This window comes from Trachemys scripta, chromosome 12, assembly GCF_013100865.1.
Source record: "Trachemys scripta elegans isolate TJP31775 chromosome 12, CAS_Tse_1.0, whole genome shotgun sequence".
NCBI classification, from domain to species: domain Eukaryota; kingdom Metazoa; phylum Chordata; order Testudines; family Emydidae; genus Trachemys; species Trachemys scripta.
In genome coordinates this window covers 29,876,302-29,893,595 of record NC_048309.1, presented here as the reverse complement: position 1 = coordinate 29,893,595, position 17,294 = coordinate 29,876,302, and the positions used below count along the sequence as shown (strand labels likewise).

The window sequence follows — 17,294 nt, the reverse complement described above, 5'->3', positions numbered from 1 at the left end:
GGGGGGTAGTGATGACTGGTAGTGGCTATAGATTGAGGTGAGGTGGGGATAGAGGGTGGGGGTTCCCCGGAGAGGGGCAGCACCAGGGGACAGCACCCCGGCATGAGAGGGGCACCGGGGTCCAAGAGGGACTCGGGCCTAGCGGCAAGCAGGACACCTTCCTGCAGAGGGCGCTCCTCGGTCGAAGAGCCAATTCCCAGAACATCCGACAGGCGGCGCCACACCAGTGAGTCCAGCCCTGAGACACCTTCCAATAAAATGCTTTCAGATTCTAGCTACCTTAGTCTCAGCAGCACGGAACAGACTGCAGGTTTCTGCCAGGATGTGCTTACAGCTTCTAGGCCACATGGCCGCTCCGACCTGTGTCGTCCATCATGCAAGGTTACACATGCACTATCTTCAAGCCTGGCTATGGACACAGTACGTCCCTCACAGGCACAGCATGCACAAACTCCTCACCATGCCCACTGCTGTCAAGGATTCCCTGTTATGGTGGACCAACCCAAACATCTGCACTGGAATGCCCTTCATACAGAATCCGCCTGCCATTACCATTACTACGGACATGGCTCTCCTAGGCTGGGGGGCACATCTACAGACGCATTCTGTACAGGCCTGCTGGTCTACAGCGGAGTCCCAACTTCATATCAATCTGCTGGAACTTTGCGTGGTTCGCAGTGCCTGCTCACACTTCCTGCCATTGATCTGAAACAAAATGATACAGATCCTCATGGACAATGTCACCAGTATGTTCTACATAAACAGACAAGGGGGAGCACAATCACATTCCCTATGCATGGAAGCCATGCACCTCTGGGAATGGTGCATCTCAAACAACGTCCACGTGATAGCAGCGTACTTACCTGGCTGCCAAAACAACATGGCAGATGCTCTGAGCAGGAGGTTCTGTCAAGACCACGAATGGGAGCTGAACACATGGGCCATCCAAGAGATCTTCCAATTGTGGGAGCTCCCAATGATAGACCTCTTTGCAGCCTCACAAAACTCCAAATGCCCCCGATTCTGCTCCAGGGCAGGACTTGGCCATCACTCTCTCGGCGATGCCTTCTTCATCAAGTGGAATGCCTCCATCCTCCTCATATCCCGAGTACTCTACAAGATAAAACAGGACGGGGACAGAGTGATTCTAGTAGCCCCCACATGGACACAACAAATGTGGTATCCATACTGTATCCACATGGCAGTCTGTCCACCGCACAAGCTCCCGCCTCTGCCTTGACTTCTGTCACAGGCCGCATCCTACATCTGGATCCCCACAAACTTCAACTCAAAGCATGGTTACTCCATGGCTCTTAGGATCTGAAATGACGTTCTACAGAATTACAGAACCTATTGTTAAACAGCCATAGGAAAACTACCCTACGCGCGCACACACAAGTGGAAACGTTTCGAATCATGGTGCCAATGTAAACTTGTGTCGGCCTCTTTATCCCTTATTCTAGACTACCTACTGGAATTCAAACTAACTGGAATTTCTATACCCTCAGTCCGCGTCCATTTGTCAGCCGTTACGGTTTTTCATCATAAAATTGACGGATTCTCTATTTTCACACACCCCATCACCAAATGTTTCTTAAAGGGCCTCTTGAACTCCCATCCAGACGTGAGAAAACATGCCCCACCAAGGGACCTCAGTCTGGTCCTCTACGTCCTCACCGGACCCCCTTTCAAGTCCTTAGCTACAAGCTCCTTATTACACCTGTCTATGAAGGTTGCGTTTCTAGTGGCCATTACATCAGCCAGACGTGTGGGAGAACTAGCGGCTGTCATGGCTGACCCACCCTATACCATCTTTTTTTTTAAAGATAAAATGTGTCAGACCACATCCTAAATTTTTAAAATCTTGTTTTGCAAGTCTCCAAAACTATTTCTTTCCATCACTAATAGATCGATCCAAAGGGGACACCATTTCTAAACAACGCCTGTCCAAATGGATATCAGACTGAATCAAACTTTGCTATCTCCAGTACTAGCGACAACCTCCTACAGGGATCTATGCATGTTCTACTAGGAGTCTCTCAACATTGATAGTCTTTCTCAACAACATCCCTATTGGGGGGAAATGTGCAGAACCGCAACCTGGACTTCACTGCACACTTTTACACAACGCTATGAGTTGCTACAACACGTATCCTCTGACACTCTGTTTGCTCACACGGTGCTGTCATCCGCTATGACTTCAACTCCGAAGCCCCCTCCTTCCTTCAGAGGGCACTGCTCTAAAGTCATCTAAAGTGGAGCACACACGGGGACAGCACCTCGAAGAAGAAGAAGAAGAGGAAGTTGCTCACCTTGTGCAGTAACGGAGGTTCTTGGAGATGTGTCCCTGTGGGTGTTCCACTACCTTCCCTCCTCCCCTCTACTTCCGAGTTTTATCCTATACAGACTCTGCAGTAGAGAAGGAAGTGGGGGAGGGTTGGCTGCACAGCATCAGTTAACAGCGTGAGGCAGTGCGAGACGGGGTCTGCGCATGTGTGGCCCAACTGGGCACTGCTACCTTAAATCTCCAGCTACGAGTGCAGGGGCACTTCAACACCTAAAGTGGAGCACCCACAGAGGGACACATCTCAAAGAACCTCCGTTACTGCCTGCATAAGGTGAGTAACTTCCTCATGTCAGTGTGGCTCCAGAAGTATTGTGGACTTTTAGTTGAGCAGTCTGCAAGGTGAGCAAGTAATGGAGCTCTGATCTCCTGGTTGACACAGAAACCTCGTTTATGTGTAGCCTATAATATGGAGATGAAACACTCATTCCTTCTGCCTCCAGAACCTCAGAAATCTTTTAGAGCAGGGGCGGGCAAACTTTTTTGGCCTGAGGGCTGCATCGGGTTTCTTAAATTGTATGGAGGGCTGGTTAGGGGAGGGGGTCGTGGCCCAGCCCCCCCTCACCTCCCCCAGGACTCCTGCCCCATCCAACCCTCCCTGTTCCCTGACGGCCCCTCTGGGACCCCTGCCCCATCCACCCCCCCGGCCCCCGTCCCCCCACTGCCCCCCGCCCCCCGCCGCCCCATCCAACCCCTCCTCTCATTCCTGATGGACCCCCCCGGGACCCCTGCCCCATCCAACTGCCCCTGGAACTCCTGCCCCTGACTGCCCCCTGCCACCCTATCCAACCTCCCCTCCTTCCTGACTGCCCCCCAGGGCCCCTGCTCCCCCCCCCCCGACCACCATCCACACCCCCGCCCCCTGACCACCACCCCGAACTCCCCTGCCCTCTATCCAGCCCCCCATCTCGCTCCCTGCCCCTTTATCGCGCTGCCTGGAGCACCGGTGGTTGGCGGTGCTGCCTGGCTGGAGCTGGGCCACGCCGCTGCCATCACAACCACCACCACCACTATGCAGCTCCACTGCTTCAGGATCTCACAGCCCCACTGCCCAGAGCATTGCGCAGGTGGCGGAGCGAGGGAGCTGAGGTTGCGAGGGAGTGGGGACAGTAGGGGAGGGGCCAGGAGCTCGCCCCCTGGGGCAGGAGCTCGGGGGGTGGGCAGGACAGTCCTGCAGGCCGTAGTTTGCTCACCCCTGATTTAGAGGAAGCAGCAGAGCAGAAAAGAATAAGTTCTTCGAGTGCTTGCTCCTATCGATTCCAATTAGGTGTGCGCGCGCTGCGTGCACGATCGTCAGAAGATTTTTACCGTAGCAACTCTCGATGGGTCAGCTGAGGTGCTCCTTGGAGTGGCGCCCTCATGGCGCTGGATGTATGCCCCTGTCGACCCAGCACCCCCTCAGTTCCTTCTTACCACCCGTGACGGTCATTGGAACTGTGGAGAGCGGCATAGCTGACCTCCACATCCCTAGCTTACTCGTTGTGTTATAGAAAGTTCTTTAGTATAGTTTAACAGTTTTAGCAGTTTTAGAGTAGTTCTTAGTAAGTTTTGTGTATATAAGTTGAGGAAACGGGGTTTATCCCCGTTCCACCGCCCCGGTACCAGGGCTCATGCCCAAGTCTCCGGGTTTCAAGCCTTGCTCGGCCTGTCTCAAGCCGATGCCCATTGGAGACCCCCACGACTCCTGTTTTGAAGTGCCTGGGGGAAACTCATCAGCCTGTCAAGTGCCGCATTTGCAAGGCTTTCAAGCCTTGCACAAAAAAGGAGCGGGACTTCCGTCTAAAACAGCTCCTGATGGAAGCAGCACTTAGCCCGGTGCCCTCGGTACTGCACGCAGACCTGGCGTTCCGAAGCTCGCCTCCGGCACCTGAGCAACCCAGCACCAGCAAGGTCCCTTGGCACCGGATGTCTCTGGCACCGGTACAGACGCAGCACCGCTCGCTGTCTCTGCGGCCCAAGAAGCAGCACAAACCACCTGTTGCTCCTTCCCAATTACAAGCGCCGCCCGCGGCCTTAGGGAACAGCAACCCGTGCTGGATCACAACACGAAGGCGCCAACTTCGGCACGGTCAATTCCAGTGCCACAAGCGCCGTTGAGTCCGGTGCATATAAGCTCCTCGGTGGCACACCGTGGTTGAGCTGGGCCTACCATCCACTCCGGAGACCTTCTTCACCGCTCGAGACCTGATTGCGCTGACTGAACGTGGACCGTCTCAGCCTCCTGCACCGCCTGTGCGGACTGTCCCATCCATAGGGAAGCCCACTTTCATGTGACCTCCATCCCAGAGCAAGACAGCTCGGCACCGCTCTCGATCCTAGTCCTGGTCCCGCAGATGGTCCTGGTCTCGGCACCGCTCGCAGTCCAGGCACCGATCTCCATCTCGGCGCCGGTCGCACTCGTGGCGCCGCTCCACCTCCCGAAGGTCTCCCTCCCGGTACGATCGGTACCGATCCTGCTCCCGGCACCGATCGCGGCACCGATCATCGCGCAGCAGATCCAGATTGGCCTCCCGGCACCGTTATGACCGTCGGTCCCGGTCCCAATCACAGTACCGCTCCAGGCCCCGGCACCGGTCCCCAGCTCCCAGGCATGCACCGGTAGACCGTGACGGTACAACGTAGCAAGCATGTTCGGCACCGCCTTGGCTTTCTCGTCCTAATTCGACGTCATCCCAAGTGGCGAGTAGCTATAACGTCCAGGGCCAGGACTTGGATGGCACTAGCCAGGGGCCAGATGAAGGACAGGATCCCGACCATGGTCCTCCACAGTGATCATGCTGGACCCCTTGAGCATACCACCAAGCCCAATGTGTCCCCTCAGGCACTTCTCGCTCGGCTCATTCGGAGCCTAGAGTACCTGAGGCCACTGTTAGCCGTCCTCCCCTGATAGCTTCAGAGGCGACCGCCCTGCCGCCTGAATAGGCTGATGTCCCTACTGACGTGGACCAAGGACAACCAGACCCTCCTCAACCTGACCTTCCCCAGAACCCGCTAGTCCAGGGATTGTCTTCCTCGTCCTCGCCTGACGAAGCCGTGGCAGGCACGTTCTTCTCTGGCCCTCCACCTATAGATCTTCGTGTGCACCAGGACCTGCTGCGTAGGGTAACACAGGACATGAACCTGCAGGTGGAGGAGGTGACGGAAGTTGAGGACCCTGTGGTGGACATTTTGTCAGCTGATGCCCCCACGCGGGTAGCTTTACCCTTCATTAGGACCATTCAGGCTAATGCCAATACTATCTGGCAGTCCCCGGCGTCCATCCCTCCCACAGCCAGAGGGGTGGAGAGGAAATACATGGTGCCCTCTAAAGATTGAGTATTTGTATGTGCACCCCCCAACCTTGCTCCCTCATTGTACAGTCTGTAAACGAGAGGGAGAGGCATGGCCAACAAGCGCCCGCCCCTAAGTCCAAGGACACTAGGCGCCTGGATCTGTTTGGGCGCAAGATTTATTCAACTGGTGGCCTACAGCTCAGGGTAGCTAACCAGCAGGCCCTCCTGAGCTGTTATAACTATAACACCTGGAACTCGATGGGGAAGTTCAAGGAGTTGGTTCCCCAGGAGTCCAGGGAAGAGTTTGTGGCCTTGCTGGAAGAGGGCAAGAAGGTGGGCAAGGACATCCCTGCAGGCGTCTTTAGATGCAGCTGACTTGGCAGCTAGAACCCTACCCTCGGGAGTAGCTATGCGCCGGATTTCATGGCTACGGGCGTCCGGCCTTCCACTGGAACTGCAGCAGACTATACAGGACCTGCCCTTTGGGAGCCAAGGTCTCTTTTCAGATAAAACTGATCCCAGACTGCCAAGTCTGAAGGATAACCGGGCCACCATGTGCTCATTGGGCATACATACCCCAGTGACGCAATGCAGGCCCTTCCGGCCCCAGCCGCAGCACACTTACCCTAACCCTCGATCGCAGCAAGACTTCTCTAGAAGGCGTGGTCGTGGCAATAGGAGGTGACAATCTGGTTTGCAAGCAGGCCAGAACCAGGTCCCCCCTAGGCCATCAGCGGGGCCCAGACAAAACTTTTGAAGCTGCGCTCAAGGACGGAGCACCAGTCTCCTCCCAGGATCCTTCCCTACCTTTCTCCAACCGCCTCTCCTGTTTCCTCCCTGCGTGGTCCCGCATAACATCAGACCGCTGGGTCCTACGCATGGTAGAAACTGGATACCATCTTCAGTTTGTTTCGGCCCCCCCACTTCCCACCCTCCCTCCTCGTCCCTCTTCAGGGACTCTTCTCACGAGCATCTCCTCTTACAGGAGTTACAAGCTTTCCTGTCTGTTGGAGCGGTGGAAGAGGTACCGAAGGACTTGAGGGGCAGGGGTTTTTAGTCCCGCTACTTCCTAATCCCCAAGGCAAAGGGGGGACTTCGGCCCATCCTGGACCTACGCGGACTCAACAAATTCATGCTAAAGTTGAAGTTCCGCATGATTACCCTGGGAACCATTATCCCTTCCCTGAATCCTGGAGACTGGTACGCTGCCCTCGACATGAAGGACGCGTACTTCCATATAGCGATTTACCCAGCGCACAGGCAGTTCCTTCGCTTTGTGGTCGGACAGCAGCATTTCCAATTTACGGTCCTCCCCTTCAGCCTGTCCACAGCACCAAGGGTCTTCACAAAATGTATGGCTGTCGTAGCAGCCTGGCTCCGCAGACATCAGATCCAAGCGTTTCCGTACCTCGACGACTGGCTCATTCGGGGTTGGTCACAGCTACAGTCTCATGTTCAGTTCGTCATGACCTGCTTCAGGCAACTGGGCCTGCTGCTCAACACCGAAAAGTCCACTTTGGAGCCAACCCAAAGAATAGACTTCATTGGGGCAGTCCTGGACTCAAATCTCGCCAGGGCGTGCCTACCACAGGCCCACTTCCAGTCCATGATGACCATTATCCACAGCCTCCAAAGCTTCCCGACCTCGACAGCACGCACGTGTCTCGGTCTTCTGGGCCACATGGTCTCGTGCACCTTCGTGACCAGACATGCCACACTATGCCTCCGCCGGCTTCAGACCTGGCTCTCGTCAGTGTACCATCCAGGCCGGGACAGTTTGGACACAGTACTCACGGTGCCGATGGAGATCTTATCCTCTCTGGGTTGGTGGCTAAACCCCAGCCTTGTTTGTGGGGGAATGCCATTCCATGCCCCGCAGCCTTCTCTAGCCCTCACCACGGACGCGTCATCTCTGGGCTGGGGCACTCACCTCGTGGACCTTCGCACACAAGGTGTTTGGTCTGCACAAGAAATAACCCTGCACATCAATGTCAGGGAACTGAGAGCAGTACGCCTGGTGTGTCAGTTATTCCACGAATCTTCACAGACAACACAACGGCCATGTTTTACATCAACAAGCAAGGCGGAGCGCGGTCGTCCCTCCTCTGTCAGGAAGCCATACATCTCTGGGAATTCTGCATAGCCCACTCAATTGACCTGGTGGCGTCTTTTTTTCTCCCAGGAGTCCAGAATACCTTAGCAGATCGCCTCAGCAGGTCCTTCCTGGCTCACGAGTGGTCGATATGTCTGGATGTTATTCATTCTGTTTTCCGGAGGTGGGGATTTCCCCACATAGACTTTTTCGCCTCTCGCGAGAATCGGAAGTGCCAGGTGTTCTGCTCCCTCCAGGGACGTTCCCCGGGCTCCCTGTCAGACACCTTCCTGATGCCATGGAAAGACCACCTGCTCTATGCCTTCCCTCCGTTTCCGTTCGTCCACAAGGTCCTTCTGAAGTTACGCAGAGACAAGGCCCGCTTAAACTTGGTCACTCCAGCGTGGCCCAGACAACACTGGTACACCACACTCCTCGATCTGTTGGTGACCAAACCAATCACTCTACCATTGTGGCCGGACCTGATCACTCAGGAATACGGCAGGTTATGTCATCCAGACCTGCAGTCCCTCCACCTGACTGCTTGGATGCTGCATGGCTGACTCAATCCGAGCTGTGTTGCTCCACTTCGGTGCAGCAAGTGCTCTTGGGGAGCAGAAAGCCCTCGACTAGGTCCACATACCTGGCGAAATGGAAGCGCTTCTCCTGCTGGTGTGCCCTAAACAACACTGTCCCTATGGGGGCGACAGTACCTACCATCCTAGACTATCTCTGGTCCTTGAAACAGCAAGGCCTAGATGTCTCATCTATCAGAGTCTACCTAGCAGCGATTTCAGCCTTCCATCCGGGCGAGAACAGGCGCTCAGTCTTCTCCAGTCCCATGGAAAGCAGGTTCCTCAAGGGCTTAGGACGCTTGTACCCACAAATTCGTCAGCCGGCCCCTACGTGGGACCTCAATCTGGTCCTGTCTAGACTCATGAGTGCCCCCTTCTAGCTGATGGCCACCTGCTCGCTTCTGTACCTGTCCTGGAAAACAGCTTTCCTCATCGCTGTCACATCGGCGAGATGAGTCTCAGAACTTAGGGCCCTCACATCGGACCCACCGTATACGGTGTTCCGTAAGGACAAGGTACAGCTGCAACCACACCCCGCCTTCCTCCCTAAGGTGGTGTCTGCCTTCCATGTCAACCAAGACATCTTCCTCCCGGTGGTCTTCCTGAAGCCGCATGCTTCGCGAAGGGAACGGCAGCTACATTCTGTAGACGTTCACAGGACTCTTGCCTTTTACATCGAACATACGAAGCCGTTCAGAAACACGTCCCAACTGTTAGTAGCCGTGGCAGACCGGATGAAAGGCCTTCCGGTCTCTTCGCAGCGAATCTCGTCTTGGATTACATCATGCATCTGTGCATGTTACGACCTGGCTGGTGTCCCAGCTCCATGACTCACTGCCCATTCCACTCGGGCTCAAGCTTCGTCCTCTGCCTTTCTGGCTCATGTGCCCATACAGGAGATCTGTAGGGCAGCAACTTGGTCATCTGTGCACACTTTCGCTTCCCACTATGCCATAGTACACTAGTCCAGGGAGGATGCGGCATTTGGTTCAGCTGTCCTTCACTCCACGACCTCTAAATCCGACCCCACGGCCTAGGTAAGGCTTGGGAGTCACCTAATTGGAATCGATATGAGCAAGCACTCAAAGAAGAAAAGACGGTACTCACCTTTGTAACTGTTGTTGTTCAAGATGTGTTGCTCATATCCATTCCAAACCCGCCCTCCTTCCCCACTGTCGGAGTAGCCGGCAAGAAGGAACTGAGGGGGCACTGGGTCGGCAGGGGCATATATCTGGCGCCATGAGGGCTCCACTCAGCTGACCCACCGAGTCTGCTAGGGTAAAAATCTTCCGACGATCTTGCACGCGGCGCGCACACACCTAATTGGAATGGATATGAGCAACACATCTCAAAGAACAACAGTTACAAAGGTGAGTAACCGTCTTATTCTACGGTGTTGATCCTTTTTGTTGAAAATTTTATAGAACAGAAACAAAGTTACACCTAATAAAACCATAACATCAAAAATAGATAAAACATTTTAAAAGCACAAAACTTACTTCCCTCACTTCTCCAGTTACTTATGCATAGGGCCCTACCAATTCATGGCCATGAAAAATGCGTCATGGACTGTGAAATCTGGTCTTCTGTGTGCTTTTACCTTATGCTATACAGATTTCATGGGGAAGACCAGCGTTTCTCAAATTAGGGGTCCTGACCTAAAAGGGAGTTGCGGGGAGGGGGGGGGAGAGGGGTCACAAGGTTATTTTAGGGGGGTTGCAGTATTGCCACCCTTACTTCTGCACTTGCCGTTCAGAGCTAGGTGGTTGGAGACTGGTGGCTGTTGCCCAGGAGCCCAGGTCTGAAGGCATAGCCGCCGCCAGCAACAGCACAGAAGTAAGGATGGCAATACCATACCATGCCATCCTTACTTCTGCGCTGCTGCTGGTGGCAGCCGGCCAGCCACTCCACTCTCCAGCTGCCCAGCTCCGAAGGCACCGCTGCTGCCAGCAGCTGCGCAGAAGTAAGGGTAGCAGTACTGCAATCCCCCCCCACAATAACCTTGAAACCTCCCCACAATTCCTTTTTGGATCAGGGCCCCTACAATTATACCATTGTGAAATTTCAGATTTAAATAGCTGAAATCCTGAATTTTCAGATTTTTAAAATCTTATGACTATGAAATTGACCATGAATTTGGTAGGGCCTTACTTATGCAACATAGAACCTGCAAGGCCTGGGTGTCGGCTCACAGGACCGAGTAGAATCTAATGGGACTTCTGAGAAAACAATAAATCTCAGCAAGATGGGTAGTGGGAAGCTGATGCACTTATAGGTATGTGGATAACTTTATCATGTGCCTCTGCAAGTTACCACATGGCTGTTTCCTCCATGTATGAGGTTTGTGTGTACGTATAGTGTATTATAACGTGTATGTGTGTATAGTGGATGGAATAGATAACACGGAGTCCGTCTGGGCGATAATCAAGCAGGGTAAAAGGACTACTAGAGCCTCTCCGGGGATAGTGCTTGGGGTGTGCTATAGACCGCCGGGATCGACCCAGGATATGGATAAGGAACTGTTTAATGTATTAAGGGAGGTAAATACTAATAGAAACTGTGTAATTATGGGGGACTTTAACTTCCCGGATATAGATTGGGGAACAAACACTAGTAGCAATAATAGGGCTCAGATGTTCCTAGATGTGCTTGCTGATCAATTCCTTTATCAAGTGGTAGCTGAGCCGACGAGGGGGGAGGCCATTTTAGATTTGATTCTGGTAAGTAGTGAGGACCTTGTTGAGGAAGTGGTAGTGGGGGACAACTTGGGCTCCAGTGATCATGAGCTAATTCGGTTTAAACTAAATGGAAGGAGTACCAGAATTAAGTCAAAGACTAGGGTTTATAATTTTAAAAAGGCCAATTTTAACAAATTAAGGGGACTGGTAAGGGAAGTGGATTGGGCAAACGTATTAAGGGACCTAAAGGCAGAAGAAGCCTGGGATTACTTTAAGTTAAAGATGCAAGAGCTGTCAGAGGCCTGTATCCCCAAAAAGGGAAAAAGATTACTAAGCAAGAGACTTAGACCGAGCTGGATGAGCGACCGGCTGAAAGGGGCGATTAGGAAAAAACAGAAAGCGTACAAAGAGTGGAAGAGGGGAGGGATCAGTAAGGAAACTTACCTTAGTGAAGTCAGAGAATGTAGAGATAGAGTGAGAAAGGCCAAAGGCCGGGAAGAGTTCGACTTAGCGAGAGGAATTAAAAGCAATAGTAAGAGGTTTTACAGCCATATAAATAGGAAGAAAGCAAAGAAAGAAGAAGTGGGACCGCTGAAGACTATAGCCGGAGAGGAGATTAAAGATAATCTAGGCATGGCGCAATATCTCAATGAATATTTTGCATCGGTGTTTAATGAGGCCAATGAAGGTATTAGGGATACTAGCACCGTTACAGAGGGGCATACAGGATGGGGGATTACCGCATCCGAGGTAGAAACAAAACTAGAACGCCTTAATGGGACTAAGTCGGGTGGACCGGACGATCTTCATCCGAGAATATTGAAGGAATTGGCGCGGGAAATAGCAGGCCCATTAGCGACTATATTTAATGAATCTGTAAACTCGGGGGTGGTCCCGTTAGACTGGAGAATAGCCAATGTGGTTCCTATTTTCAAGAAAGGGAAAAAAAGTGACCCGGGTAACTATAGGCCTGTTAGTTTAACATCAGTAGTGTGCAAGGTGCTGGAGAAGATTCTGAAAGAGAAACTAGTTGAGGACCTTGAGGTTAATGGCAAATGCGATAAATTACAGCATGGTTTTACGAAGGGCAGATCGTGCCAAACGAATCTGATCTCCTTCTTTGAGAAAGTAACGGACTTATTAGATAAGGGAAATGCGGTGGACCTAATATACCTGGATTTCAGTAAAGCGTTTGATACAATACCCCATGAGGAATTATTGGTTAAAATGAAAAACATGGGGATCGATATGAAAATCCAGAGGTGGATAAGGAATTGGTTAATGGGGAGAATGCAGCGGGTCGTATTAAAGGGTGAATTGTCGGGTTGGAGGGAGGTTACTAGTGGAGTGCCTCAAGGTTCGGTTTTGGGACCCATCTTATGTAATCTATTTATAACTGACCTCGGGACCGATTGCAAGAGTGGGCTGATAAAGTTTGCGGATGATACGAAGGTGGGAGGAGTTGCAAACTCAGAGGAGGATAGGGATATTCTGCAGGGAGACTTGAATGAGCTTGTGAATTGGAGTATCAGAAATAGGATGAAATTTAATAGTAAAAAGTGTAAGGTGATGCACTTGGGGATGAATAATAACAATTTTATTTACAAGATGGGGACGCATTGGTTAGAAGTAACGGAAGAGGAGAAGGACCTAGGGGTCCTTGTGGACCGCAGGATGACTATGAGTCGACAATGTGACGTGGCGGTGAAAAAAGCCAATGCGGTCTTGGGATGTATTAGGCGAGGTATATCTAGTAGGGATAGGGAGGTCCTGCTTCCGTTGTATAAGGCGCTGGTGAGACCTCATTTGGAGTACTGTGTGCAGTTCTGGTCTCCAATGTTTAAAAAAGATGAACTCAAACTGGAACGGGTGCAGAGAAGGGCGACTAAGATGATCAGAGGAATGGAAAACCTGTCGTATGAAAAGAGATTAGAGGAGCTTGGGTTGTTTAGTCTGACAAAGCGAAGGCTGAGGGGGGATATGATTGCTATCTTTAAATATATCAGAGGGGCTAATACAAGGGAGGGAGAGGAATTATTCCAGCTTAGTACTAATGTGGACACGAGAACGAATGGATACAAACTGGCCGGGGGGAAGTTCAGGCTTGAAATTAGACGAAGGTTTCTGACCGTCAGAGGGGTGAAATATTGGAACGGCCTTCCGAGGGAAACGGTGGGGGCGACGGACCTGTCTGGTTTTAAGATTAAGTTGGATAAGTTTATGGAGGGAATGGTTTAATGATAAAACATAGTAGCCAAGGAAAACCAAGCAATGGTACATGAATAGCATAATAGCCAACAAGGGTCAGGCTAGAGACTCTTGCCTATATGCTCGGGGTATTACTGATCGCCATATTTGGGGTCGGGAAGGAATTTTCCTCCAGGGTAGATTGGCTGAGCCTCTGGAGGTTTTTCGCCTTCCTCCGCAGCATGGGGCAGGGATCACTAGCAGGAGGGTCTCAGCCGATTGAAGTCACTAAAACACAGGATTGGGGACTTCAACGGTAGAGTCCAGGGAAGGGTCTTGCGGCCTGTAGCATGCAGGGGGTCAGACCAGATGATCATAATGGTCCCTTCTGACCTTAAAGTCTATGAGTCTATACCATCAGATATTGCAGCATGCCTCTCAATACTAGAGTGGTAGCCAAGGATTGCAGAAGAGTGTTCAGAGTTATAAGTCAGTTTGAATAATAAATTAATCTCCTTTAGTTGAGAGGTTATTTTCTTTTCTGTTGCATTGTTTAGAATGTAGTATTTGATACCTTCAAAATTATTTTCAAAATGTATCCTCTTTGTTGATCAGTCACCTTACAATCTCTTTAATCGCAACTACAGAAGCTAGAGTGGAAAAAGCACAGTAAAAATGGGACTGTACTCACATTATTACAAATCCAGGTGTAGACGCTGTTCCTGACTTCAGAATAGTGAAAATCACCCATTCCGTTGTACAGTGGAAACTGAACTGTGACAGTTACTTTTTTTGAATCCTCAGTGCAGTATCCAGTTGACTTGAGTCAATATACAAACGAAAGGTAACTTCATCTTTTGTTGCAGGAGGTTGGAAATCTGTATGACATGTTCCATACACGGAATTGTTTGCACCGCAGAGCTTACCAGCACAAGGTTGGCAACATCATTGAAACAATGTAAGTGTCCATTGTGTATTTTGATTGAAAATCATAGCCTTAACCATGAACAGTCTGTGGTGGCTGGGAACTGCAGGGTCCCTGCAGTGGCCAGGAGCTGCTGGGTACCCCCAGGGGCCCCCCGGAGTTCTGAGCCACTGCAGGTGCTGGGGGTACCATGGGTGGTGGGGGCCCCTAGGAGCTCTGAGCCACCAATGGTGGCAGGGGGACCATGGAGCTCTGAGCTGTCGATGGTGGCAGGGGGACCTGAACTCTGAGCCGGGGCCCCCGCAGCTGCCCAGCCACTGTGGGCGGTATGGGGACTCCACAGCTCCCCTTTTTGTCATGGATATTTTTAGTAAAAGTCGGGGACAGGTCAAGGGCTTCCATGAATTTTTTTTTTATTGCCCGTGACCTGTCCATGACTTTTACTAAAAATATCTGGGAGAAAATCTTAGCTTTATTGATGTTGAGTTGCTGAGATGAATGAAAACCTGTAGAGTTAGGATTTCTGTGAAACCAAACACGTCCTTGTGCCTCTGTAAAAGGCACAAATGAAATTTTGAATATGTAGTTTTACAGGACCCTATCTGTACCCTAATCTGTGAGCATGCCTTGGTCATTCATCACACCAAGGAAATTTGGCTATATAGCCTTCTGCCTTTTTTGGTTCTAGATTGTCTATATAAAGAAAAAAAAAATCAATCTGAACCCAATAGATTTCCAATTACTAGAAATAGCTTCTCTCCTCTGAACTTTACTAGTCTTAAAATGTTATGTTAAATCCATTTTGGAATATGTAAATAATCAATAAGGTATGAAGTGGTGTAAAATCCAGCTGATTTCCATTGAGTTACTCAAGACTTAATTTTAAAATAAGCATTTAAAGTTCTGCAGTATGGTGGTGGTTGTGCTTTTGTTCATACATATAAATAAAAAAAAATGAAGGAAATAAGAACTCTCCCCCACCACACTGATAACCAGTTGACAGCAGATTGATCAAGCCTAGTAATAAAGCAGATGTCCTTTTCATACTGTCTTTTTGTCCTTAGATACTGGAAATCTTTAAACTGTTAAAATTTAGGAAGAGCCTGACTATTTTAGAAAAACTGTATTTTTAAATAACGTTTTGCCACATGCAGTGGGTGAATAGCTCTGACAGACTGATGCACTAATACATAGAACTTACCTGGCAGCTTACCTCAAAAAATGCTTTACAAACATTCATCCAACTTAGTTATTAATTCATGGAGCTATTTAGTCACCACGAAGTGTGTTCTGCTGTGCAGTACTTCTACATTATAACAGTCTGAGCGTCGGCCACTGACTTCCATACTCCTACAGTCAACCAAACAGTAATGTCAAACATGCAGTCGGAAACGCTGCATAATGGCAGATTTCTAGTTCATCAGAATTATGAGGGTTTTAAGTGAAAGCACTCTATTAACTAGTCGAAAGCTCAGTTATTTATTTACTGTCTGGTTGCTTCAGCTTTTGCATTGACTCACCCAGTTACGAGCCCGGTTTAGGCAACAGGAGATGTGAAATGTTACAGTATAACTGACTTCTTTTGGCTTCGTGCTTGGAATGCTTATTAGCTAATGGTCACTTTATTTGTAAACTTTGTGGCTTTTCATTTTCTCTTTTAAAAACACTAAATCCATATCCTGTGTCTCAAAACAGGATTACAGATGCCTTCCTAAAAGCAGATCCCTATATTAAAATAGAGGGCACTGGTGGAAAACACTACAAGATTTCTACAGCAATGGAGGATATGGAAGCTTACACTAAGCTAACAGGTAAGCTTTCCCTGATGGTGACATGTTCGTGCCAGCTTACATGGGGTATCTGTGTTTATAAGTAGGCGAGGCAGAATTTGATTTTTTTTTTTTTTTAATTTGGGCAGGTAGATTTTTATCTATTTAAATTTTCACAGTTCACAATTATGGGTGGTGGAGTGTACATTTACTGACAGAAGATTCATAGACTTTAGGGCCAGTAGGGACCATCGTGATGATCTATCTGTCTGATCTCCTGCGCGTTGCAGGCTACAGAACCTCACCCACCCACTCGTGATATAGGCTATAACCTCTGGGTGAGTTACTGAAGTCCTCAGATCTTGATTTAAAGACTTCAAGTTACAGAGAATCCACCATTTACTCTAATTCAGGCCAGCAAGTGACCTGTGCCCCATGTTGCAAAGGAAGGTGAAAAACCTGCAGGGTTTCTTCCAGCCTGGCCTGAAGAAAAATTCCTTCCTGACCCCAAATATGGTGCTCATTTAGGCCTGGAGCATGTGGGCAAGACCCACCCACTGGGCACCTGATGGAGAAGTCTTTGTAGTAACTCAGAGGCCTCTCCATCTAGTGTCCCATCTCTGGTCTTTGGAGATATTTGATAGTAGTCACAGATAGGGCGTGTGCCATTGAAGGCAGCCTCCTCATACCCATCCCCTCCTTAAACTTATCAAGCTCAGCCTTGAAGCCAATTAGGTTTTTGCTCCCAATACTCTCCTTGGAAAGCTGTTCTAGTACTTCACTCCTCTGATTGTTAGAAACCTTTGTCAAAATCCAAGCCTACATTTGTTGGTCAGTTTATATCCATTTGTTCTTGTGCCAGCATTGGCCCTTAACTTAAATAGCTCCTCTCCTCTCCCTCCCTATTTATAGTAGAGCTGTCAATTAATCGCAGTTAACGTAAGCGATTAACATAAAACAAATTAACTAGATTAAAAAAGTCACGACTAATCGCAGTTTTAATTGCACTGCTAAGAAGAGAATACCAATTTTAATTTATTAGAAATATTTTTGGTTGTTCAACATTTCAAAATATATTGATTTCAATTACAACACAATACAAATTGTATAGTGCTCACTTTATATTTTTTAATTACAAGTATCTTTTTACAGTGCAAATAAAACAAGAATATTTTTCACTTCACCTCATTTAAGTACTGTAGTGCAGTCTCTTTATCATGAAAGTGTAACTTATAAATGTAAAATTTGTGTTGTTTTTAAGTGCTATGTTTAAAAAAAAAAAAAGTAAAACTTTAGAGCCTACAAGTCCATTCAGTCCTATTTCTTGTTCAGCCAATTGCTAAGACAGACAAGTTTGTTTACATTCACGGGAGATAATGCGGTCCGCCTCTTAATTACAAAGTCACCTGAAAGTGAGAACAGGCATTCGCATGGCACTGTTGTAGCCAGTGT

At 49.5% G+C, this 17,294-nt stretch overlaps 1 protein-coding gene across 3 annotated transcripts in view; it reads left to right on the top strand.

Moving 5' to 3' along the window:
• The window catches only part of SAMHD1 (SAM and HD domain containing deoxynucleoside triphosphate triphosphohydrolase 1), an 84,399-nt gene that overhangs the window by 39,359 nt on the left and 27,746 nt on the right, over positions 1 to 17,294 (top strand). For all 3 annotated transcript variants that reach the window (XM_034786673.1, XM_034786675.1, XM_034786674.1), the window contains 2 exons: positions 14,015 to 14,106; positions 15,769 to 15,884. In XM_034786673.1, coding sequence (XP_034642564.1) covers positions 14,015 to 14,106; positions 15,769 to 15,884 — 208 coding nt within the window. The remainder of the gene's footprint in view (positions 1 to 14,014; positions 14,107 to 15,768; positions 15,885 to 17,294) is intronic.